The following is a 26774-nucleotide window of genomic DNA, read 5'->3' as shown; positions in this document are numbered from 1 at the left end:
ACTGAAGAACCAAAAAATATCCCCTCCTGGTGAGGGCAGCGGAGAAGTTATCCTTGTGAAATATACCAGATAGCACAGGCCTACTCTCCAGGATGAAAGACTTTACTAGAGCCTTTTCCTAGAGCTGTCGCAGAAGGGCACTCTTCTTCTTTCATCCTCCTGTAGCCCTTTTGTCTCACCTAAGGGAGTAGGAGGGGAGGCGCTATAAAAGCAGAAAAACTTGGGAAGGTCATGGGGCAGAGATACAGGCCAAATCAAAAATTGAGATCTCATTCAATGATTATAGATTGCTCTCCCCTCCTCTACACCTTCCCACAACAAGAGGGCTTCATTATAATAAAACTGGAGTACAGCTAAAAGAGCTGCAAGACACAGAATCTCTCCGAGAAAGAGTACCAAGGGAAGCCTAACATCGAGACAGGAGACAAAAGCAGACAGAAGATAAATGTGCATCCTGCAGCACCAACAGCTACAGTGAACACTAAATAATGCTGAACTCCTAGCCAGATTACCATAAATCCTCACATTAGAGGCTTACTAATTTGAATTCCTATTACAAACTCAACATGTCTGGCATTCAACAAAAAATTACAAGGCACGCCAAAAAGAAAAAAACAATCCAAAAAGAAAAAGCAAGCATCAGAATGAGACTCAGATTTTGGAATATGAAACAGATGTTGGAATTGTTAAAAAGGGAACTTAAAATAACTATGATTAATATGTTAAGGACTGTAATGGAAAAAGTAGACAACATGTAAGAACAGATGGGTAATGTAACCAGAGAGAAGTTCTAAGAAAGAATTAAAAGGAAATGCTAGAAATCATAATAGAAATGAAGAATGAATTTGATGGGGTCATCAGAAGACTCAGCATGGTCAAGGAAAGAATCAATGAGCTTGAAGACAGGTCAGTATAAACTTCCCAAACTGAAATGCAATGAGAAAAATGAATGAAAAGCACAGAACAGCCAAGAACTTTGGAAAAGTTTCAAAATTTCAAAATGTTAACACATGAGTAACTGGAATATCAGAGGGGGAAGAATGAGAAAAGAGCAGAAGAAATTTTTACAGTAATAAAGATGGAGAACTTTCCAAAATTAACGACAGACACAAAATTACAGATTCACAAAACTCAGAGAATACGAGCAAGATAAATTACCAAAATAATAAGCCTAGGCATATTAGACCCAAACTGCACAAAACCAAAGACAAAGAGAAAATCTTGAAAAAAAGTCAGAGGGGAAAAAAAACCACCTTACCTATGGAGGAACAAAGTTAAGAATTGTAATTGTACTTATCAGAAAACATCAAGCAAGAAGAAAGTAGAGTAAAACATTCAAAATGTTGAAAAAAAACCCCACACACCGATAATTTTGCAAATTATCCTCAAAAAGTGAAATAGAGGACCAACCTCGGTGGCTTTGTGGTTAAGTTTGACACACTTTACTTCGGTTCCTGGGCTCAGACTTACACCACTAGTCAGTGGCTGTGATGTGGTGGTGGTTCACATATAAACAGAGGAAGATTGGCAGCAGATTTAGCTCAGGGCAAATCTTCCTCAGCAAAAAGAAAAAAAAAGCGAAAAACAAATAAAGACTTTCTAGACAAATGGAAACTGAGGGAATTCTCATGATCATCTAAATTGATGTACAAAAAGCATTTGACAAAATTCAATATTCTTTCAGGGTAAAAATACTCCAAAAACTAGCAACAGGAGGAAATTATATCAACATAATAAAGGCAATATATGAAAAACCCATAACTAACATCATACTCAACAGTGAAAAACTGAAAGCTTTTCCTCTACAAGATAAGGGTGCCCACTCTCACCACTTTTACTCAGCAGAGCACTGAAATTTCTCACCAGAGCAATTAGGCAAGAAAAAGAAATAAAAGACATCCAAACTGTAAAGAAAGAAGTAAAGTCAACTCTGTTTGCCGGTGGCATGATCTTACGTGTAGAAAACCCTAAAAGCTTTGGCAAAAAACTGTGAGAACTAATAAACAAATTCAACTAAGCTGCAGGATATAAAATCAACATGCGAAAATCAGGTATCTTTCTACATGCTAACAATGAATAATCTGAAAAGGAAGTTAAGAAAACAATCTCATTTACAATAGAATCAAAAGAATAAAACACTTCGGAATAAACTTAACCTAGGAGGCAGAGCCCTGGACACTGAAAAGTACAAAACATTGCTGAAGGAAATTGAGGAAGACGCAAATAAAGGGAAAGATATCATGTGTGCACGGATTGGAAGATTTACTATTGCTAAAACGTCCATACTACCCACACAGTCCACAGATTCAATGCACTCTTGATCAAAACCCAAATGGTATTTTTTGCAGAAATAAGAAAAAAAAGCTTTCCTAAAATTCATACGGAATCTCAAAGAACTCCAAACAGGCAAAACAATCTTGAGAAAGAAAAACAAAGCTGGAGGCCTCACACTTCCTGATTTTAAAACATATTAAAAAGCTACAGTAATCACAACAGTGTGATACTGGCATAAAGACAGACATATAGACCAACGGAACAAAACTAAGAGGCTGGAAATAAACCTTTATACATATGGCCAAGGCTATGTCATGAGGAAAGAATAGCCTCTTCAACAAATGGTGCTGGGAAAACTGGATATCCACATGCAAAACAAAGTTAGACCCTTACTTGATACCATATACAAAAATTAACTCAAAATGGATTCGAGACCTAAATATAAGACCTGAAACTATACAACTCCTGAAAGAAAACATAAGGAAAAAGCTTCATGACAGTGGATTTGGCAATAATTTCTTGGATATAACACCAAAAGAATAGGCAATAAAAGTAAAAATATACAAATGGGACTACATCCAACTTAAAAACTTCTGTGCTGCATGATTCTAACTATACGAGGTATCTAAAGTAGTCGAACTCTTAGCAATCAGAAACAAAAGGTAGAATGGTGGCCGCCAGGGGCTGCAGGAATGGGGAGAGGAAACTATTATTCAACGGGTACAGAGTTTCAGTTTTGCAAGATGGAAAAGTGCTAGAGATCTGCCGCACAACAATGTGCAGATAGTTAACGCTACTGTACTGCATACTTAGAAATGGTTATGCTGGTAAATTTTACGTTATGTGTTTTTTTACCACAATAAAAAAATAAGCAAGGTGGGAAAAAAAGGAGAAGGAAGAAAAAGAAGACTGGCCACAAATAAAAGACAGTTACAAACATGGCTGACATTTCAAATATATCAATAATCACTCTAAATGTGAATGGCCTAAATATACCAATTAAAAGAGATTATCAGAGGGGGCTGGCCCCGTGGCCGAGTGGTTAAGTTCGCGCGCTCTGCTGCAGGCGGCCCAGTGTTTCGTTGGTTCGAATCCTGGGCGCGGACATGGCACTGCTCGTCAGACCACGCTGAGGCAGCGTCCCACATGCCACAACTAGAAGAACCCACAACGAAGAATACACAACTATGTACCGGGGGGCTTTGGGGAGAAAAAGGAAAAAATAAAAAAAAAAAAAAAGAGATTATCAGAGTGAATAACAATAATAAAAAAGGCCTGATTATATGTTGTCTACAAGAAACCTACTTTAAACATAAAGACTCTGATAGGTAAACAAAGGGATGGATAAAGATAAACCGTGTTAACAATAACCAAAAGAAAGCTGGAGTATTAATTTCAGACAAAGAAGACTTCAGTGCAAAGAAAATTATTACAGATGAAGAGGGGCATTTAGGAGGTCAGGGAATACCAGGATGGAACACAGAGTATGACAAAAGAATCACAGCATATTACAAATATATGAAACAAGCTCACTGAGTGGGGAGAGGGAACAAGGTGCTGATCTCTGTAAGTTAGGAAATGAGTGGAGTCTGTAAGACAGAGGCAAAAGAAACTGTAGGTGACAAACTTTTTCCCAAATGGGTACAGGTTAACAATTCTAAAACAACTATACCTGGCTACTGGAATATGAACAACTAAGAAAATGGATGGTGGGTGGTAGAAGACAGATTTCTCTCTGCTGTAATGGGAAGTTACAGATAAATAAGAAGAGGCTAGAAAGATTCATATGGCAACAGATTAGAGTTGAAGACATCAGTACAAACTTACATTTAGTTAATATAGATACAGATGGTTACATATAGAATATTTATATATTGTAGATATGTGTATACACATTGTTAGTATACAGACATATATCTCCTTGCTCTGTCATCTGAGAGAGTCTCGAAGCAATGGCACCCTAATAGCAACAGATAGACCTAGAACCCAGATCTTGGTTTCTAAACCATTCTCCTTTAAAAGGAACTAGGGCTTTTTGGAAAAATGTCTGATTCTAGGACTTCGGCAAGAAATATACAAGATGAGCCTGGCGCATGTTATAGTGACAGAAAGTAAGAAACTGCTGAAAGGAAAACACACACACACACACACACACAAAATGATGGAAGTACATCAAAGGGACATAGAAGCCTATGAAACAGCTCCCATTTGTCAAAGCTGGGCAACAAAATCAAGTAGTATTGTGTTATAACACAATGTATAAACTAAATATCCCTGAGTCCATGCTAATATAAAATTCTGAATAAATAAGTGGGGAGAAGAGACAAATCTCCCATGCAGAATCCCAAACAATTTACCCAGATACCCTGTTCTCAAGGAGAGGCAGCAAAACTCCTCACTCCTTAAGTGTGGATTGCACATAGTGACTTCCTCCCAGAGTACAATTTGGGAGGGAAACGGTAAGGAGGACAAAAATAGTGTCTTTACAACGGAGAAATCTGACAAAAATTACCTCAAGCCAGGTCATCAAAGTTAACATAAAGAATGATAAGTCATATTGATAATATATAACCTTGACGTGATGTGGTGAGAAGGATATTTTATCTCGGTAGTCTTCCTCCTCAAAACCCATAACCTCTACGGGTTATCTAATCATGACACAACATCAGCCAAACACCAACTGAGGAATATTCTACAAAACAAATGAAAAATTCTCCAAACTTTCAAGGTGATCAAAAACAAGCGAAGCCTGAGAAACCGTCATAGGCAAGAGGAGCCTAAGGAGAAATGGCAGCTACATGAAATGTGGTGTCCTGGATGGGATCCTGGAACAGCAGAAGAAACACAGGGAAAAACTGAAGATAGCTGGATAATATACGACTTCACTTAATAGTAATATATCAATAATGGCTCATTAGTCATGGCAAATGTACCATACTAATGTGTGGTGTTAATGATAGAGGAAACTGAATGTGGGGTGCATGGCAACTCTCTCTACTAACTTTGCAACAAATCTGTAATATAAAACTAGCTTAAAAGAAAGAGTTTATTAGAAAATTAATTTCTTAAAAATCTAATGTAAATGTCACAAAATTTTAGCCTTTGTTTTATTGGAGTTAAAAATATTTGGGTATCTGTTACAACATTTTCTCTTTTTCTATATCCTTGAAATAGTTTGTAACAAGAAGTTCATAAGATAACAATTTTTTTCAAAACCTATTATGACTCCAACTGCTAAATGGGAGAGTGAGAGTTTTCCAGGCAAAGGAAAAAACTCAAACAAAATCATAATTACTTCCTCTGATGTATTATTCTTTGTAGGTTACAAGTATTGGCCTTTAGTACAGATATGTGATGAAAAGATTTTAAATATTGCAATAATCAAATCCTATTTCTATTTCAGGAATTAAAGACAATTAAAAGATCATTTGCATCTGGTCTCAATTTAATAAAGTGAATTTCCTCTTTCAAAATTATGGCTGACATTTAGTCAGCATGAAACAAAGTTGTTTTGTTCTACTAATGTTCTGGAAATTGCAAACACATCCTCATCACATTATAACATTTTCAACTGTAGTTCAACTCATTTTGGTTTTGGACTAATTTTTCCAAATAGCTATTTTTAGGGCAGCTCTAGCTCCAATGTGAATAACAAATTTTTTTCTCCCAAAACGTTAACCTGGGTGGTAACTCTGTTCTGATTTCCTAGAACTTTCCTCCTACCTCTCTTCACCCATCATAGAGGAAAGCAGTGAACTATACTCATTTTTACTAAATTCTTAGATGTTTAAAAGTGAATGACTACTTAAGGAAGAAATAAATTACTAGGTTAGCAATGGCTCAGGTGTTCTGTCTCCAACCCAGTGGTCTACCAGGTAAAAATCAGGTCCCTTTTTTGGGAGGGTGGAGGGCTGCCCCATGGCCTAGTGGTTGAAGTTGCAGGCACTCTGCTTCAGGAGCCTGACTTCGTGGGTTCAGATCTCAGGCACCAGGCACAGACCTATACTACTTGTCAGACATGTTGTGGTGGTGACCCACATACAAAATAGAGGAAGATTGGCACAGATTTTAGCTCATGCCTAATCTTCCTCAAGCAAAAAAGAGGAAGATTGGCAGCAGATGTTAGCTCAGGGTGAATCTTCCTCAGCCAAAAAAAAAAAAAAAAAGAAAAAAATCAGTGCCTTTTCACTTATGCATATTTCTAGAATTTCTGTACTTTTTATGCCCCACCCTCTCTAGTCCAGCATATTATAAAGTTCCTTAGAGATCATTCTTTTGAATGAACATCCAGAGGACATTCTTTTCTCTGGATAAGAGGTTTAACTTGCCAAAAATTTCCATGATAAATATACTAAGTAGGGCTTTAAATGCAAAAAGACTTTCAGAGTCTTTAATAGGTAATATGCATATTAATATATTTTAAGAAGGAAAGATAGTATGAAGCTTTTCCCACACTAGTTTGACAACTTAATTTTTTTAAGCAACATCTAGACATATTAATGTTTATGGCATACATTTGGGGAATGTATTTTGTACCTTCTGGAAATATTGCTTTAATAGAAACTATCAAAGCAATAATGGCAGTGGTAAAATCTTCTTGGCATCCTTAAATTTCACCATATTTGAAATTCCCAATTTTACTATTAAGGAAGAGCAATCCTTGCTATGCAACATTGCTATTTGAGTCAGCTTTGTTAATATTTATAGTCAAAAGATATCAAGTTCAGTAAGTGCATCACCACATGATATCATACAGTCGTGCATTGCAAAATGACAACGATATATTCTGAGAAACGTGTCATTAGATGATTTTGTTGTTGGGCAAATATCATAAAGTGCATTTCTACAAACCTAGCTGGCATAGCCTACTACACACCTAGGCTGTATGGTACGAATCTTATGGGACCACCTTTGTAGACATGGTCCATCACTGACCGAAACATCATTACGCAGTGCCTGACTGCATATGCTGTTATTTATACATATATAAGTTGAGGACTGATGAAGCGGTGAGGGGGAGAGGATGGAAGACCCTTCTTCCACACAAGTGTAAACAGAGTGCAGAAGGTAATTACCGCTTGTGGACAGTGTACACCCTAGGTGGAAAAGAGAAAAAGCACCTTCAGGAAACTATCTTGAGCCAAAGCAATAGATTTCAACTTAATTCTACACCTCTGCTGAGGTAATTTCTTTGAGATATGCAAGCTATCTTAAAACATAAGACTCCTGATCAGTAATTTTCTGCATGGAGTAAGTAAATTTCTGATTCAGGCAGACAGAACTTCTGCTATTCTTCTAGCTATTGCTATTTCATCCCAAGAAACAAGAAATAGAGCTATATAGTAGATAACATCTTCAAGTTCTATTTCTCAGGGGCAAAAATTTGCCAGACTGACCATTACATCTAACATCCACACTACCTATTTCTCCATTAGATGACATTATAATACACGGCTTTATACCACGGTCACTGCCCATTATAAGCCCAACGCCGCATGGCTGATGTCAAACTGACCAAAGGGTCCTATTCATGTGTGAATCCTCTTGCATGTTGCTGCTTTCCACCTAAAGAATCGTCATTGCAATGCACACTGAGTTACGGTCAAGGCTCAAGAATGTGCCTCATCCTGTCACTTTTTACAAAGAGCCTCAATTATACCTCAGAAACGAGAGTCCTGCAATTTTAAGCCTTTTAAAAGAATTATACTTTCCACTGTGAGAAGAAATAAATTTCTAGGTAGGTAAGTGCTCAGGTGCTCTGGCTCCTACTCAATACTCTACCAGGTAAATGTTTACTAGGTAAAGGTCAGTGGTCACTTCACTCCGGCCTCCCACCTTGTCCTCCCTTTCAGTCTGGAATATCATAATGTTTTCTTCAAAACTTAAAATATGGGAGAAACTACATACCATATATGGTATACCATACACCACATACACAATATTTAAATTAAAAATTGAACATTAAACTTCGTTATTGCTATTTCCTTGTTACTTCACATATATAGGTACCTAAATCCTTTTAAGAATCGCTCATGTTAAAATTCTTTTTTTATTTAACAATATACACCGAAATTGTCTTTTCACTTTAGAATGCATTAGAAGAAAATCTAAAAACTGAATGAAGATTTGTATTAAAAGTAAATTTTTATGCATTTTGAAGTTAGGCATTTATACATATGACGCACTGTTTATGCATGTTTTGTCTTACAAATAAAAGCCTAGAGAGCAGTTTAAATAATACAACTTTCAGAAAAACCGAGGGGGAGTAGTATGCAATAGGCTTTGGACACAGATCTGCATTTAGCCTCTGTGAACCTCGGCTGCCTCGTCTATAGAGTGGGCATCTAGACCATGGGATTGCGTGAGGAGGTACCGAAATAGCATATAGAAAATGCACAGATCATTGTATGATCAAAAGTATCCGCTAATCACAGGAGGCACTGTGATTGATACGACCACGGAAGACGCAGGGTAAGGGGCCACCTTACAAGTAATATTTAATTCTTTATTAGGTAGGAGGGCAACAGATGAGGATTTATGTCGAGGAAGATAGGAAATGAATGAAGAGTTCAGATGCCCTAGAAGCTCAGAACTTGGGAAAAAATGAAGTTGAGTTCACAACTAACTGCTGTTTGGAGGACCTACAATTTTAATCAAAACTAAGATTCTAATCCACACCTCTGCAGCCTTCATGGTTCAGGCTGCTGAGGCTCATGGGCCTCAAATGCGATGCAGAAAAATAGAAAGGGAAATGACAAAAACCTTATGGACTGGTGAATGTGTTCATGAATGGGCTGTCATGCTTTAGAACACACGAGGCTTCCTTTGTGTACACATATGTGCGTGTGTGTATGTATGGATGTGTTTGTGTAAATATACATATCCATACTCAGATGCCACAGAGAAAAAAAAGGCAACTTCCTTTTATACGAACGTTGGTCCACTTGGGAGGAAAGACACTTTTCAAAATACTTTTGAAAATATTTGTTGTCTGTACCATCTTTCTTACAGGTAAACATAGGTTTAGACTAGGATATTGTTTTAATAAGGAGAGATATTCAAATATTCTACTTGATACATTAAAAAAAAATTACCAAGCTAGGAAAATATAAATTAAAAACAGAGTTTAACTCACATTAAAATGTTTTCATGTTTTATTACGTGAAGGAAGAGTCAACACAATGCGGTAGAAAGAATAAGAAATTGGAAGTCACGAAGCTAAGTCATGTAGTCTAGCGTACCAGTGGGGCTTACCTAACAAATTACAGGATTGTAAAGTGGGAGAAAAATGCCTACTAACTGGTGTGGGATCCTACGGCTATCATAAAAATTAAAGAGTGAGGAAAGAAGATTAAGGTACCCACATAATTGTCCTTTCTGAAACAAAAGCTATTTCCACCAGTCACAGCTGAAGCAGCGCTGATGGCTCTTGTTATAAATTTCCCCTGAAGAGAATGCACTGAGGCCTTCTAGAGGCCAGGGAAACACCCTGCTGCTCTCTATATCACCACTGTTTACTATAGAGCATGAAGACGGAGGTCAGGCTCAGCAAATGGGTGTCAAATGCAGGTTTTTATAACAGATTGTTTTTCTAGAGTCCTGCAGGAAAGCCAAGCTATACTTAAGAAGCTCGCCGCTTCTCCATCTCCATCCCTCCGATAACGTGGGATATCGGGGACGGGGATTATGGGGCCTGAGCCTGCTGGGCTGTTCAGATTGCACTAAACGGTCATGACAGACCAAGCACAAAAGCCAAACAACCAAAATAATAACAATAAAAGGCAAGTTTGTTTCAAAGCAATATAATTTTATTTATTGCTAATAAAAAGCCAACATTTCTTTTCAAACACAGCAGCATGTATATGCAGATATAAAGCAGCTAGAATTATTTCATGTGATGTTAAATGCTGGGAATTTGAGTATTTTAATTTTTGTTATTTGTGAGAATATCTGGCAACGGAAAATATCTCTAACAACAACTTTTACTAAATTATATGAAAGAGCAGTATAAAAGTCTGGGATATTTTGGAGATATTTGGATTTCTGTGTCACTTAGTGGCAGCAAGTAAACTATAAGATCTATTCTAGATAACAAAAGGAGTATCTTGGAGTGAGACGGTGGTTTCTAAGAAGTGAACTATCAGATTCACTATGCTTCAGGGTAAAAGTAATACAATGGTAACTATGTTATTTCAGAATGCTAAATCCTAAAGTTTAGACGAGACAACTTCATATGAAATGCTTAGCTGAATACTGTACTGAATTAAACATGCTCCTATATTTCATCCAATATTTCAGTAGCATGATAAATGTGATATTATGCCTTCTCGTTTCACAGAATAAATTTTGGAACTTCAGTCGGACATATCCATAATAATCATTCAGTCAGAGTCACAGGAAAAATTAGTTTTTGTTCCCCTCTCCCACCAATCTAAACATGGCTATCCAGTGGTTATAACATAACAAAGCAACCCAAATAAAAATTAACACGCAAAATGGGAAGAACTTTATTCTACCGAGAACCAAGTGAAAAACTAATCTCCGCCATAAAACTATTATAATTATTGCAAAAGACCCAAGGAAACACACATAGCACTAGGCTTCCAGATAGACTTCACCGACACCGTGTTAGCCTGGGGTATGGAAATTTTCTATAGAACCCAAGTACTTTCACAACTGGAGTTTTATGTAGCCCAATTAACTTTGGCTAGACACAGAAATCTGGCTCAGTGCTTCCATGCAGTAGCCAAAATAAAGGTTTTCTGTATCAAGAATTACTGTCAGAGTTTCTCATATCCTTCCTTCTCTCTTACTAACCTAAATCTGGAAAATAAGCTAACAGCCAAGTAGCTTCTACTACAATTTAAGTCAATATTAATTTTACTGGCTCACAAAAACTGCAAAATATTTGGCTTAACTAAATTGAACAGGACAAATAAAAAGAGGAAGACCCAAAAAAATCAAAGTAAGCATGTGCACACAACCAGAGAACACACACAGCTTTGGAACGACTACATAATCATCTGAAATACCATGATAATGGAAATGTTATTCTTCCTTTCTTTCTTAATACATGCCCAATTTTAAATTCATGGCATTAGCCCGAGGTAACAAAGTTCAAACAAGGAATAAATCAAAATTTTAAAGCCAGCTCGTGTTTAGTATTTTAATTGGATATGACATTGGTATGAAAGTTCCATGTTTCTTAAAGAGATGTCACCTGGGCCCAATTGTATTTAAACATGGAGGCTACCAGTGACCCCACAGCAGAACTGGTCCCCAGGGTCCCTGGAAAATTTGTATTCTAGTTATAATGTAGGACCTAAAAGTGCCAATAGCAGAAAATAAAAGTCCTAAGTTCATGACTTACGACGCCTAACAATAAAAATGTGTTTAACCACTCAAACTAAACTAGTATTTAGAGGTAATGTCTAAAAATAAGTTACAAAACAAGGGAGGGAGGAAGTACTGGCTTACTTTCAGAATCTCCAATCAAGTCTAACAAGGAGAAAAAACTCCACATTTAAAATTATTTAATATAAAGTGAAAATTAATGATACTCAACTCAGAAAACCTTGAGGTCACATCCAATTCTAGTATTTAGTAGCTAAGTTATTCTTGGGCATGTCCCTTAAATCTTCGAAGCTCGGTGTCCTCATTTATAAAAAGAGAATAATACTCATTGTAAAAATTCGAGAAATAGGGGCCAGCCCAGTTGCATAGTGGTTAAGTTAGCACACTCCACTTCAGCGGCCCAGGGTTCACAGGTTCAGATCCCAGGTGCGGACCTACATACTGCTCATCAAGCCACGCTGTGGGGGCATCCCACATATAAAATAGAGGAAGATTAGCACAGATGTTAGCTCAGTGATAATCTTCCTCAAGCAAAAAGAGGAAGATTGGCAACAGATGTTAGCTCAGGGCCAATCTTGCTCACACACACACACAAATCATGAAATAACATATGTCAAGCACAAGCACTTAAGGGATGTATACCCCTCTTGTGCCCACATCCCCTTCAGGGGTCTTAGAAGATTGTGTCCACTCTATAATCATGCCACTCTCATTCATTTATTCAGTATGTGTCATTAGGAATTAGAGTGATGCCTAGCATGGAGTAATGTCTCAATAGATGTGTTGACCAAATGAAGGAATTAATGAGAAAATGAGAATCAGGCTAGGGAAACAAATATTAAAAGTTATATACCCAGTGCTTAAATAACTTAAAAAGAGAAGTGCACAGAGGGTGTGGGGATAGTTACCAAGATACTGAAATGCTATACACTGAAGAGACAAGAAGATAAGATTTAGACCCTGCCCCATGACTAGGGTCAAAAGACAGATGTAGATTTACGTCTGCCATTCAGTCTGAGAAGTGCTACTATACAGACACTGAGGTCAGTGCTGTGGAAGTTCAGAGAAAGGAAAAAATAACTGCTTGAAAGATTCAGGCAAGACTTCACAGAGGAAATAAAATTTGAGCGGCAAGAGAGGAAAAGGACATTTTTGGCAGAGGAATAAAAAAGGATTTGACCTATGGAATTTGTCAAGCATTCTGGGAAACTCTAAATCCCTTTGAACTTTTCTAAATACCGTAAATACTACACAAATTCTTAAAGAAAAATCGGTACAAAAAAAGTATTGAGTGAATCATTCCACTGGCTATAATAAAAGCACCAATAACCAATTCTTTTCTAATTTGTCTCATAAAAATATAATTCTTATACGAAATCCTACTCTACAGTCTAAGTCTAATAAAGTTGCATGTCATTTTCACACATTTTTGCCTTTGGTCAGTTTTGACAAAACAGTAAAAACACCACTCCATTTCTATTCCTCTTCTCTTGAGACTAATAGCCAATTCCATGTTATAATATTTTATATTTAAAACATTCAGAAGTCAAAATGTGTGGCATTTTCCACCTTGCCAATTCCACGTTAAGTCAATGGCATATTACCAAGCCAAGAAACCCAAAATTAGACAAAGGCAATCCATTGGGATCAGAAATTTGCCAAATCTCATAATTCAAAAAGAAACTGTTAAAGTTGGTTGTGGGGGTTCTGGCACTGTGAGTTTAAACATTCCATAATCGGGTTTGTATTTCATCTAATCAGCAAGTCAGAAACTATACAAGTTTTGTCGGTGGGGGGAGAGGTTAAAATTTGTATTGTAATACATGAGTCTTTCCTTCCCATCCATATGTTTCAGTAAATTAAAATTTCTAAATCTTGTTTTTAAAATATGCCTTCTAAAAAAATTAAGTAGCCTGAAAATCATATTTTTTATTTTTTTTAAAGATTTAATTTTTTTCCTTTTTTCTCCCCAAAGCCCCCCAGTACGTAGTTGTATATTCTTCGTTGTGGGTCCTTCTAGTTGTGGCATGTGGGATGCTGCCTCAGCATGGTTTGATGAGCAGTGCCATGTCCGCGCCCAGGATTCGAACCAACGAAACACTGGGCCGCCTACAGGGAAGCGCGCGAACTTAACCACTCGGCCACGGGGCCAGCCCCTGAAAATCATATTTTTGATACAGGAAACTTAAAATATTCAGGCTTTGAAAAGAAGAAAAAAAGGACACACAGTTTCTATATCCAAAGGAGTGTCACGATCTAAGTATATTCAGAATTAAGTACATTTAAGCTTTCCATTTCTTTCTTTTATTAGCGGCTTTCTTTTGTTTTTTTGGAAAATCAGGCATTTGAAACTTGTATAGAATATGTTTTGAAGGCGGTCATTTATCAACCTAATTAAAAATGTTTCCATATGAATTCCATAAGAACAGTTCAAAGATAGTAGTTAGGGCAAGAGGTACATGTGAATTCTATTCTTATGTGGAGCTGCATGACTTATCACCCTATCAGAATACGACATGGAAAAGATTTTTATAAAATAATTTTTTCCCAACTGATTAAACTCAACATATTATGATCCTATAAATGGCAGAAACCACAACTTTTACCCTTCAACTTTGAGTACTGCTCTCCTTTCACATTCTCTGTCTGTTGGGCCCCATATTGATTCCTTTCGTAATTTCTTCTTTCACACTTTTTACTCCCTCGTCTTTTTGTTTGTGTATGGAAAGATTTCTTCACCTTTATTCTCCCATCCTTCATGAGAAAATTGTTTTACCACCATATTTTTAATTTCTAAAAGCTCTTTCTCATTTTCTCATTATTTATGTTTTTATGGCATCATGTTTCATGAAATGCTATGCTAACATCTCTTTCTATGGATTTTTTCTTTAATTTTCTTCTGTTTCCCCCAATTTCCTTCTCCTAATAACTTGTTTCAGTTCCGATCTTTCACGTTTGAGGCTTTCCTAGTCAGATGGATGAACTTGGCTGCCCACTGTTATTTAAGAGTGAGTTAATAACAGCTGAATGACATTCCTTAGGCAAAGGTGGGCTTTCTAAATTGGGTAGATTCATTTTTGTGTGCTGGTTTGGGAGCTTGTCATTCATAGGGGACCTCCAAGTGTAGGTATATGGGAAGTGTTTCTCTACAGGGATTCAGTTTCTCCAGATAACAATTTAACAATTTCTTGGGAGTTGGGGGATTCTTTCTCATTATTATTATTATTTATTATTATTATTATTATTATTATTATTATTATGGTGAGGAAGATTGGCCCTGAGCTTACATCTGTTACCAATCTTCCTCTTTTTGCTTGAGGAAGGTTGTCCTTGAACTAAAATCTGTGCCAATCTTCCTCTATTTTTTTTTTTTTTTTTAGGAAGATTAGCCCTGAGTTAACATCTGCTGCCAATCCTCCTCTTGTTTTGCTGAGGAAGACTGGCCCTGAGCTAACATCCATGCCCATCTTCCTCTACTTTATACGTGGGATGCCTACCACCGCACAGCTTTTGCCAAGCAGTGCCATGTCCCCACCAGGGATCCAAACCAGCGAACCCCAGGCTGCTGAGAAGCGGAACATGCAAACTTAACTGCTGTGCCACTGGGCCAGCCCCCCTTGTATGTGGGATACCACCAGAACATGGCTTGATGAGCAGTGTGTAGGTCCATGCCCAGGATCTGAATCCATGAATCCTGGTCTGCCAAAGCAGAGTGCGTAAACTTTACCACTACGCCACCAGGCTAGCCTCCCTTCTCATTATTTTATTCAATAAATTTTCTTCTGATTTACCCACAAGATCAGCAATCTTTGTTCACCATTCTTTGTGCACTTCACTCAGTAACTCCTAGATTTAATTGCCTTCTTTTGAAGGATATCTTGAGTAATTTCTTCAATAAAAGTTTTTAGTGGACTGATTTTTATTTAATTTCTTGGCCTAGGAATTGCCTGACCATACTAGTAAAATAAATTCAAAACCCAAAGCCTGGTAAGAGAGGTTGGTAGTGACAAATTCCCAAGAGAGACTTCATTCATTCTACCTTCAGATCCCAAGATGAGAGAGGCAAATCTTTATGCTGCTTCATGCATCAGTATGCAAACTCCTTCTACATAACCTTTCACTGAGGGTATCAACTTCCTTGCTTTATTTAGGCATCTAGTTCCTGGCCTTCCATTAGTCCACGGCTTTGTCTCTTATTCCAGGAAGAATAAAAACAAACAAAAAGCCCCTTCCCACTGGCTGCCACAACTGGTAAAGGATCTCAAAGCAGCTGCAGGGGCAGCCGACTACTTACTGTTCTGGTGTTCAGTTACCACTTCCTCTCTAGTCCCTGGGAAATTCTCCTACGGCTTTTTGAGCTCAGCTAGGTGTTAAGAGCATATGTGTTATACATTATTAAACATAGCTAGGTATTTTTTAGTGGGATGTCTTCTGGTTACCCAGTCTGACTACATAATTTTTTAATAGCATTTTAGAGGTATTTTTAGAATGGATACATACTAATTTCAAGTGTTTAGTCTACTATCATCTGTGGAAAATAAAATGCTATTACTTTCGCATAATTATAAGATAGCTTTTTATGAATTCACTTAGGAATCATTTTCCTGACCATTTACTCTACATTTTTCTAGTATTCATTTATTTTTATTAATATTGGAGAGATGTTAGGTGTTATAACTAAGATAATAGATAAGATAATAAGAACTAAGATAATAGATTCAGATTAGGACTAAAGGCTAATTCTACTACTTATTAGCTGGATGAGTTCAGAAAATTTATTTAAATATTTTGGACAATTCCCTGTTGTATAAAATACAAACATTAATATTACTTTGAAACACATAAAATTATAATTTTTGTAAGTCACAATGGCAGAATCTCAGCAATTTCTTATGCTTCAAACTAACACCACTTTGATGGAAATATCGCTTCCAAGAGGTCTGGTCACATAGCGGGTGGCCAAATGATGGCTCCACTTCTCTTAGGTAATGATTTCCAATTAGAATGAATTCTACGTGATACTGATCCACATGCATGCAAAGTTCTGGCTAACTGGGGGGCCAGCCCTGTGGCCGAGTGGTTAAGTTGGCATGCTCCACTTCCCTGTCCCAGGTTTTCACCGGTTCGGATCCTGGGCGTGGACCTAGCACCGCTCGTCAAGCCATCCTGAGGCAGCGTCCCAAATGCTACAACTAGAAGGATCCACAACTAAATATACAAATATGTACTGAGGGGCTTTGGGGAGAAGAAGGGGGAAAAAAAAAAGCTCTGGCTATCTGGAAAGAATCAGACTTAGTTCTACACTATAGCCAATCTGGGGTTAACATTGGCTTGTAGAACATATCATGACAACTTCACTACATAATCATATATTTGGGGTTCTCCATTTACATATTTTCATTAAGCTGCATCAAGGATCATGACATATCACATTTTTACCTAAAAACCTCACAGCCAAAGGAATACATCTTTCCAAATTTTCTGTACAAGGTTCTAACTTGGTATTACCATCATTATGTCTTAACAATCTGAGTTAACTGGCTAAGAACCAGTACCTCAAACCCCACCTACGTCAGTCTGCATGGAGAGAACCAGTTTCTAAGGGGTGAGGAAGGTAGTTACTCACTGTTAGAGCTAGCAGTTTCCCGTAGGTGAGATGGGCGGGGATGTGGTCAGTCTTGGATCTCAGTGACTCCATATACCAATGCTCTGCTTCGGGGAGTTTGCTTAATCGCATGTAGGCTTCACCTGGAAAGTGATCACAAAGCTCAGTCGGAGGACACAGCTTTCCAACAGCATTTGCAACAATCATATCATCATGTTTATAGTCCATGAAATTTCAGATGCTGCGGCAGACACTTTCATCCATTGTCTCATTTGATTCCTCAAACATCATCATAATTTCCATGTTATAGGTAAGAAAACTTGAGTTTGGAGCAATTAAGTGAAATAGCTCAAGTTAAAAATATAGTAAATGGTAAAGCTCTGATTTTTAACGTAGGAACATGTGACTCCCAAGCATATGCCCTTTGTGACTAATTCTTTTTCTTTTTCTTTAAAGATAGGTTTATTCTTTCTTATGTACAATCATTTGTTCTTTTTCATTCACATTCATTCATTACTTTAGAAATTCAAGGATTTATAGAATAACTACTAAGTGGAGAGCATTAGGCAGGACCTAGACGAAAGAAGTTTAAGATCCTACCCTTCATGGTTTACAAGCTTGCTGAGAAAGTAAGATGAATTGAAGGAGTTAAAATATTTTGGATTAAGCACTGGTGCTAGATTTTAGTTTTTTCTGAAATTATTTGCATTTTATATTTTAATAAGCAAATAAACTTTACCAGTTCCATTTGGAAAATCCAGTGAATATATGACAACTATTTAGCATTCCAAGCATCTCGTACAAAGCTAGTCTGAGACCTTTCAGCCATCAGTTATTACTTTCAAGTTATACAAATTCTACCTACTAAATAGCATTTCACTAACAGCCAAGCAAGAAAAAAAGAAATTGGAAATAGAGCCAAAAGAATATGAGTTGCCTGCTTTATCATCATCCCCCCTCCCTTACATGCTTATAGTATGGAAGAATATTCACCTGATGGGAAAATTATATTTTAAGATGATTTGTGCATTTAAATTAAATATTGTAGGTTTAATAAGCAAAGCAAATGTAGAAGCTACTCAACTTCTGAGATCAGACAATAGACTGGTAACCCGTATTATTTTTCAAGTGGACCTTTAGAGCTTAACTAATCATGATTATGATAGCTTTTTTCATGTAGAAGCATCAGCAGAGGCTTTTCCTAAATGCATTACCCACACTGGTTGTACATCCTTGCTTCAAAAGAAGAGCTAGCTTCCTTTTATTTTCATGTATTCTCCTTGTATTAGCACAGCACTGTCAACACAAATGTTTGATGAATTGAATTGATTTGAATCTCCTGACCTTAGGAGTCCCTTTGCTCATTCAGTTAGTAAAAAATATTGATGACAAATAATATGTAATAAGTACAAAAATGTACGTATCCACTCACACACATCTATGTCTTTCTAGTTCTTAGAACAATCTTTAAACTATACTATGATAAAAATGATAGCTGAATTTATTTTTTTCCTAAAGCCTGAAGTGTGTTGAATTTAAGAAGAATTTCTTTAGATTAAATTGCACGCCCAGGGCGAGATGTAAGGAACACTGAAGCAAAGATCAAGACTGGAATGGAACAAACAAAATGCTCACAGTTGATAGAATGATAAAATTAGGCACAGACTTTTTATAATATTCATAAGTTTCTGTAATAATTTTACTGGTTTTATTATAATATCTCTATAAAAATCGAAACATCGTCAGACGAATTGTTTTTTGTTTGCTCTGTTGAACTAACAAATGTTTCCAAATAAAGAAAACAGGAATTTTTCCTAGGGAAAGTGAACAGCTTCATATTAAAGCAATACTAGACATGACTCATGTAACAGAAAAAAGTGCACAATCACTAAAGTACTGAAAATTTTAAAGCAATTAATGACAAATTTTATCCAAATATTTTCTCTAAAATGGATTCTAAAGCCAGTAGAAAACACATACTAAGTTCAGAATTAGAGATGAAAGATGGGTCTGCGTTAAGAGCTCTGTTTGGAATCAACCTAAAATTACACTCTGGGTCTTCAAGTACTCATAGATTAGTTTTCAGAAGTTGTACAATCATTGCATTTAACATAGCCTCTACTTTTCATCTATCAAAAAAATTCAACTAAGTTTTAGAATAATAACAGTAGGTTTTCCGTACAGAAAAGAGTGTGAGAGAATTCCAATTCCAGAGTGGTTTGGAGATTCAAATCTTTTTTACATTTAAGTTGTTGATGTCTGAAAATCATTTCAGAAAGTAAACTACTTTTTTCTGTCAGAAATCTATCATTATTAAAAGCTATTTTGAAAATGAAATGTTATTAATTTGCTAAATAATTAGTGGCTGGCCCATTTTCTTCAGTAAGAATTCATAAGCATCTTATTAATTTGTAAAGCTTGTGAGATGGAAAAATATCAAAGGGCTATAAACAAGAAATATAATGTAATAATGCATCCTGGCAAGTATATGAAAATGATAAATAACTAGCCTACTTGGGTACTATTCATTACAACTTAGAAAAAACTTTGTGTAACTATTTATTGTATATAACAATAATGGCAATGACAATCATTCATTGAAAGTTTATTATTATTTTTTAAGATTTTATTTTTCCTTTTTTGTCCCCAAAGCCCCCCGGTACATAGTTGTGTATTTTCAGTTGTGGGTCCCTCTAGTTGTGGCATGTAGGATGCCGCCTCAGCATGGCTTGATGAACAGTGCCATGTCTGTGCCCAGGATTTGAACTGGCGAAACCCTGGGCCGCCGAAGTGGAGTGCTCAAACTTAACCACTCAGCCACGGGGCTGGTCCCCGAATGTTTATTATTAGTTAGGCTAGCAAACCACAGGGAGCAAATGTGTGATTTGTGAGCACCCACTCCTCTCATTCTATACCTCTGGGCATGTAGAATGTTTTCTCATTTAGCCTACAAGTTACCTCAACACATTCCCCCTTTCAACCACTACCAACCAACTGTGCAGAGTAGGTTTGCAAGATGCAACATATTTTAAATCTCTATATGAGTTGCTTTGCATATGTATCTCAATTTTTATTAAGGAATGTCATTACCTGGACTTTACACATGAGGAAATTGAGAAGCAGAGTGGATAAATAAAATAGACAAAATCATAAATGTAGAAAGTAGTAAAGCTGCAATTCAAGCCCAGGACGACCTGACCTCAACGCACGTTGCTTTAATCAGTTGGCAGAGAACAATCACAAACTTTGCAACTCTCCAGCTCGGGTGAAAATTATACCCTCTCTCTCCTGGAAAACTGTTTCCTAGCTGTGATACATTGGCCACCAAGTTCATTTCACTTTGCCTTGGGCCTATCTATTGAATTAAAGGAATAAGAAAGAGCAATAATAATCCATGGCTGACCTTTAAAAATGCTTCTGCTGCATATGCTACTAAATTCTTAAGAGGGGAATATGTAGCATATAAGACGCACTTTAGTGCCAAGGTTAACCTTAACACAAAAACAGTCTCTGAAAGTGGTAATAAAATCAAGATGCAAAAATGCAAGAAAATGATCATGGATGAATTTAAACGTGTTTAAAAGATAACTCAATAAATATTTAGGCAATAAACAATACAAGAACAAGTACTTCTATATCCCCGGCACTGCCAAAGTGGGAGCTTCACAATTCTCATTTCTAATTCAGAGTAGGGCTCAGAATACCCATGTTATGGATGAGGAAGAAGGCTCAGGAATGAAAAGTGACTTGCATGGAAACAATTAATAGTCCTACCCTAAAAGGTTTGACTGGGTCTAAAGCCCATGCCTTATTCCATTGCAACAAACTCCCTACCATATAAAGCATAGTATTTACCGAATATCTACTAAAGTCTTAAGCATATTATCTTTATACTTTTACATTATCATCCCTACACTGTAATTACTATCAGTCTGATTTTACAGATGAAGTGACTGTGGCTCCCTGAGCTTAATCAATTTGCTCAGTGTTCAAAAACAAGTAAATGCCCAACTCAGGATTCAGATTAGAGTTCTCTCTGGCTCTTTCTACCGTACAATTCTGTTCAAATAGTATAAAAAATAACCAGAGAGGGGACACAATAACCACAAAAAAGTGCCATCAGTGGATTCAGTTTTTGGAGAGCATGAGATATATGTAATTCTTCAAGCTTGATTAAAATATTAAAATCATAAAAATTTCATGAAGGAAATGACCACAGGAAAAGGAAGTTCAGTGTGTTCAATAAGGAAGGAAACAAAGATCCTTGCTCAGGAGTCGGGGGAGGGGGGAGGGCTAAGTTAAGTCATCTTCTCTGGTACTGTAATTCTTCTTAACTTATAATAATAGAAAAAAATGTTTATAGTACCCAGGAGGAAAGGAGCAATGATGACTATTTTTCCTTCTCATCCTGCAAAAAATGACATAATAGAGGCACTTTCATAAGAATGAGGAGATTTGCTGTGCAATGATGTAGCGATCAGGTTCATCACCCAGATTTATTTCCGACTCACTCACAGACAAAAGGGATTTGGATGTCTCCAGGCTGGCTTCAGGCAGATAGAAACCAGTTTCAGATGTAGAACAAATAATGTCACTCTTCTTCCGTAAAAAGCTCCAGGTCTAAATAACCCAGGCAAAGGCTAACTCCTTAAAGGAAAGAACGCTGGATTATTGATGCTGTAATAGTCCAGATCTCAGTGAGTCTCATGTTTCAAGTCACTGGACAGCTCCAACTTGCAGTTAAAGAACAGAGCATGTAGTGGGACATGCTAGCTATATTCGCCAGTGTTACCTTTGTTTCTCCTGGCCTTGCTCAAGATAGCATATTTCTACATTAAGATTCAGTTTAGACTCCCTACTTTTTTCTTTCAGTTTTATTGAGATATAACTGACAGACAGCACTGTATGAGCTTAAGGGGTACAGCATAATGACTTGACTTACATATATGTATTGTGAAATGATTACCTCATCAAGTTTAGTTAACCTCCACCGTCTTAGATAAATACGAAGAACGAGTTCTTCCCTCGTGATGAGAACTTTTAGGATCTACTCTCTTAGCAACTTTCAAATACACCATACAGCAGTGTTGACTATAGTCATCATGCTCTATGTTCCATCCCCAGTACTTATTTATCTTATAACTGAAAGTTTGTACCTTTTGACTACCTTCATCCAGTTTCCCCTTCCCCCGGATTCCCTATTTTTTCTAAAAAAACTATTGTGATTCCCTGTACTAAAAGTGATCACCCCTTACTCAACTCTTACTGTTAAATGTCTTTTTTTAATTCTTGAATACTTATCTTGCATATCAGTTAAGGTTAACCAACACGGACAATGCATATGTGGTTAACATAAATGTTAATGAGATATCATTCATTCATGCCTTCAAGGTACTTACGGTCTAGTGACAAAGAAATATTTTTATCAGTTATATTCCGAAGTTTGATTTTTAGGTGCACATGAAACAAAACAAAAACTTTTTCAAAATTATTATTTATAAATTTCATTTAATCTGTGGTAAGAAATGTGATTTCATTGATATCATGGTTTAGAATGAAGAAAAATATTAAGTTAATAATAACACAGAGCAAAATCATCACAGCAGAGCACGAGTGAATGTGATGTGGATGGCCCCAAGCGGCATACATTGACCTATAATTTGAGGAATATGAAAGTTTCAGGAGTATGTTTGTAAAAAACTGCTATACCAGCACACTGGGGAGAAAAGGTATCTTTGTAAAAGGCCTCACAGAAGTTATAGCATTTTTTTCTGGCCTCTGAAGAATGGAGGCACTCATAAAATGCCCCCACGTGATTTCCAGCAGGCTTCCTGCAGCCAGCACAGTGAAAGCATCGAATTGCCCCTACTGTGAATTTTAGGATACTCTGCCTGAAGGGCAGACACTCTCTCATAACCAATTTAATCCAAGTTTGAGGATTTGGCTAGTCACAAAGGTAATCATCCATTTGTAACAAATGCTTATTTTCCATTTAACATATCAGGTTTATTTTAGTGGTTTTTATGCTTAGTGTTTTTATGTGCTGGTCATTTTTCTTTTTATAAGTACTTTACCAATTTCCAAGCTTGTTATGATCATTTCCTTTTTATATGTTACATTTAATTCTTTTCTTAGGAACTAATTTTGCCACATAATTTTAAAATGAAGAAAATACATTTTAATTGATGAAAGAATTGATTAATTTGGTTTGTTTCATCCACCTATTGAAATTACTTACAATTATGATACAGCATTGAAGTATAAACCATATACAAAAATAGTAGTTAGCGGCTGGGTTCCAAATTCTTACTTTGCCATTAAATAGTTGTATGGTTGTAGACAAGCAAGTTATTTGACAGGGCCTTAGTTTGATCATCTACAAAATGAGGGGCTAAGAATAAATAATTCCTTAGTCCCCAAAATGATATAGATAATCATTTGTAGATCCACTACTGTCTAGTAATTTATACTTAATCATTTCACAAACCACTGACGATATCCTAGTTAGTATAAAAAGCAAGTATTATACTCAGGGATTTTCTAGATGATCTATTCAAGATTGACTAGATTAAGTCCTAATTATTCCTTTGTAAAAATTTTTAACATTTATATAATTGCTATCTCATTATAAACAAATCTGCTCATTGTAGAAAGTCTGAAAGATCTTACTTTTATTCAATTGAATGAATTCCATCATTCATAGATAGTGACTGGTAAAGTTTTAGTGTTTTTCCAGGATTTATTTTACATACTGAAAAAAAAATCAGTTAAAAATAATAAGTAAAATATTTTGCTAGTTTGAAGTATTTAGGTTCCTTCTAGTGTTCTACTATACTAAATAAAAATATGATGATTTTTCCAAAATTCAATTTCTCATTGAAGATCACGTTCAATTTTTTGTTCATTCAAATTCTCCTCCAAACTTTTTATGCAAGTACAGCATCTACTTCAACAGTTCTCATCCTGTTTTGTGATTATCTTCTATTTTCATGTCTCTTATTATTACCTTAGAATACATATATAGCAGTGGAATTCTTGAACTAAAAAGCATTGGAAAATTTAATGTTCAGGATACAGATTATCAAATTAGCCCATCAAAATACTGTACCAAATTCCCTTTCACAAGCGGTATATGAGGAGAACAACTTTTCTAAGCTGTCATCAAAATGACATTCTAATGCTTTTTAAAACGTCCATTTGAAATGAAAAAAATGCTCTCAATTTTCTTTATTTTGATTATTAATGAAAATAACATACTTTCACCTTTTTTCCACAAATTTTTACCAGTAATATTTTTTATTTGCAGATTATTGTTTAATGGTTTTAAGTCATTTTTCAATTAAGATACTTACCTTTCCCTTATGATATGCAAAACATGTTTCAAATTAATTTTCATTTCAGAATATTTTAATTTTTATATATGCAAATCAAGTTGACTTTTCCTTTGTAGATTTACCATTATCTTCCATGCACAAAAAATTATTCTCCAAATCATAGGGACATATATTCTCTTCTAATTATACAGTTTCATTATTAAAATTTGCTACTTATTCTATATGAAATACATTTTGCCACATGCCGTGATGCAAGTATCTAATTTTATTCTTTCCAAACATTTAATCAATTGTCTGAGATCAACTGTTATAAGAACTTTCTTCCCTTACCACTATTTAATTCTACAGTCATCATCTCCAAGAAATCATGTAAACTTTGATCTGTTCCTAGAGTCTCCATTTTGTCTGTGGTTCTCTTCTTATACCATTATAACACTGCTCTAATTACTGTAGCTCTAATATTTTAATTTCGAGTAGAGAAGGTCTCACCCAATATTCTTCTCTAAACTTTCTCGGCTCTATTTTCTTGTCAAGTCTACCAGAAGAGCTTTGGAACCATTTTGTCAAATTTATTTTGGGAATGTTTATTGCTATTGAATTATAATCTACGAATCAATTTAAGAAGGGAAGTTTTACAAAATCGAGTTTCCCTGTTCAAGCTTAGTACCCAATTCTTCATTTATTCAAACTCTCCTCCCCCTTTTTATGTACCTATTGGACCTACCTCACCAATTATAATCTTCTGGATCTCAAACTAGACTATGAGATGTGTAGAGCCAGACCTAAAACCCTTCATCTCTTTATCTGTCCTCCAATCTAAGTTCAGAATCCTCTGACTCCAAAGATTCTGGCTAAATATCTAAGACATAATTGACCATATTATGTATCCACTTGGATTTACATTTTTACCCAAAATGTCACTGAAGAGAAATTTCCACGTAATTCCTTTTTCCAGAATCTGTAGTCTGACAGAACATATGACATCAGGAGCCTACTCTATCAAGAGTTTCACTGGCTGCGATTTTAATTCTCACTTTTTACTTCACAGTGTAGCATTAACATAGAAACATTAGGGGTCTGGCTTTATTTCTTTCTTTATGCCATAAACTTGCTGTAACTATTGGCTGTCAAATTTTGTGAATCTCTCGTATTTCCATCCTAATAATTTCCTCAGTCTTTTCTTATCTTTATAAAAATAACACAGTCCAGTTGCCTCAGATATATTAGTTTTTATTAGAAATCCTCAATAGCTCCTGCACAGAGCAGGAAAAGACAAAGAAAAAATAAAATGATTACAGAAATTAGAGAAGCTACTTAGTCTCTAATGACATACGTCAACAATTATAACTTCTTCCACTGGGGTGAAGGCATTGGAAGTAAAAGGACATATAATCCAAGGCTTAAACTGAGGGGGTTATGAAAACATTCAATATGTAACTCTTCACTTAGTCCTGTATCATCAAACTTAAGAGGAAAACCTTGAAGCCTGAAAGGGTAGTTTTAAAGCAAAGAGAGGAAATGCAGGGGAAAAAAATGAATAAGTGTTTCACCAAGGAAAAAGAATAACCATCAAAAAAGCAGTTAAACTTAAAGGTTCTTAATTTCTAGTCTGAGGTTATACACAGGAAACATCTGACGTGCCATCAAAATTTAACTTGGAAAAAAGCCAGGCGCCTGTGTCAGTATTTCTCTGCTTGCAACTGGGGATCCTGAAGTTCTCCAGGCTAATCCAACTCCCTTTATGTTTTCAAGGAAATAAATCACTAAAAATAATCTATCAATGAACGCTGGAGCCAATCCTATTAAGTGCTCAGAATTTTCCAAAAAAGAGAAAGTGAGACTGTGTGTGTTCATGTGTATGTTGGAGGAGGTGATAATCTTCTCCCGCAAAATATAATACCTATCCTCAAGAGAATTACAATGGAGTACACAAAATGTCTTAATATAACTGAAATAATCAGAGAACACTAGAAATATGCAAGGAAGTGCTAAACTGTGTTAAGAAAAAAAAAAAGGTTTACAGCAGAGAAAAGAAAAAAGAATTAGTAAATGTTGTACTGGCCTGGAAAGAATTCATGAAAATAATAGTATTTAGAGAAACAGGATGTGAATATTTGCAGGAAAATATCAGAAATGTTTAATAAAAGCATTTTCAGTCTTATGCGTATCTTCTTAGGAATACATTTCATATGTATTCCTGGATCAAG

At 36.0% G+C, this 26774-nt stretch overlaps 1 protein-coding gene across 5 annotated transcripts in view; it reads right to left on the bottom strand.

Annotated features, from left to right (window-relative positions):
- TMTC2 (transmembrane O-mannosyltransferase targeting cadherins 2) overlaps positions 1-26774 on the bottom strand; it is a 390871-nt gene that overhangs the window by 110768 nt on the left and 253329 nt on the right. For all 5 annotated transcript variants that reach the window (XR_011534794.1, XM_070600499.1, XM_070600501.1 and 2 more), the window contains one exon: positions 17255-17376. Coding sequence is in view for 4 of the 5 variants with exons in the window: in XM_070600499.1 (XP_070456600.1) it covers positions 17255-17376 (122 nt within the window). In the remaining variant the exon portion in view is untranslated. The remainder of the gene's footprint in view (positions 1-17254; positions 17377-26774) is intronic.

Source organism: Equus przewalskii, chromosome 29, assembly GCF_037783145.1.
Source record: "Equus przewalskii isolate Varuska chromosome 29, EquPr2, whole genome shotgun sequence".
Taxonomy (NCBI): Eukaryota; Metazoa; Chordata; class Mammalia; order Perissodactyla; family Equidae; genus Equus; species Equus przewalskii.
Note: the sequence above shows the minus strand (reverse complement) of the source record. Positions and strands in the feature narration are given on the sequence as shown.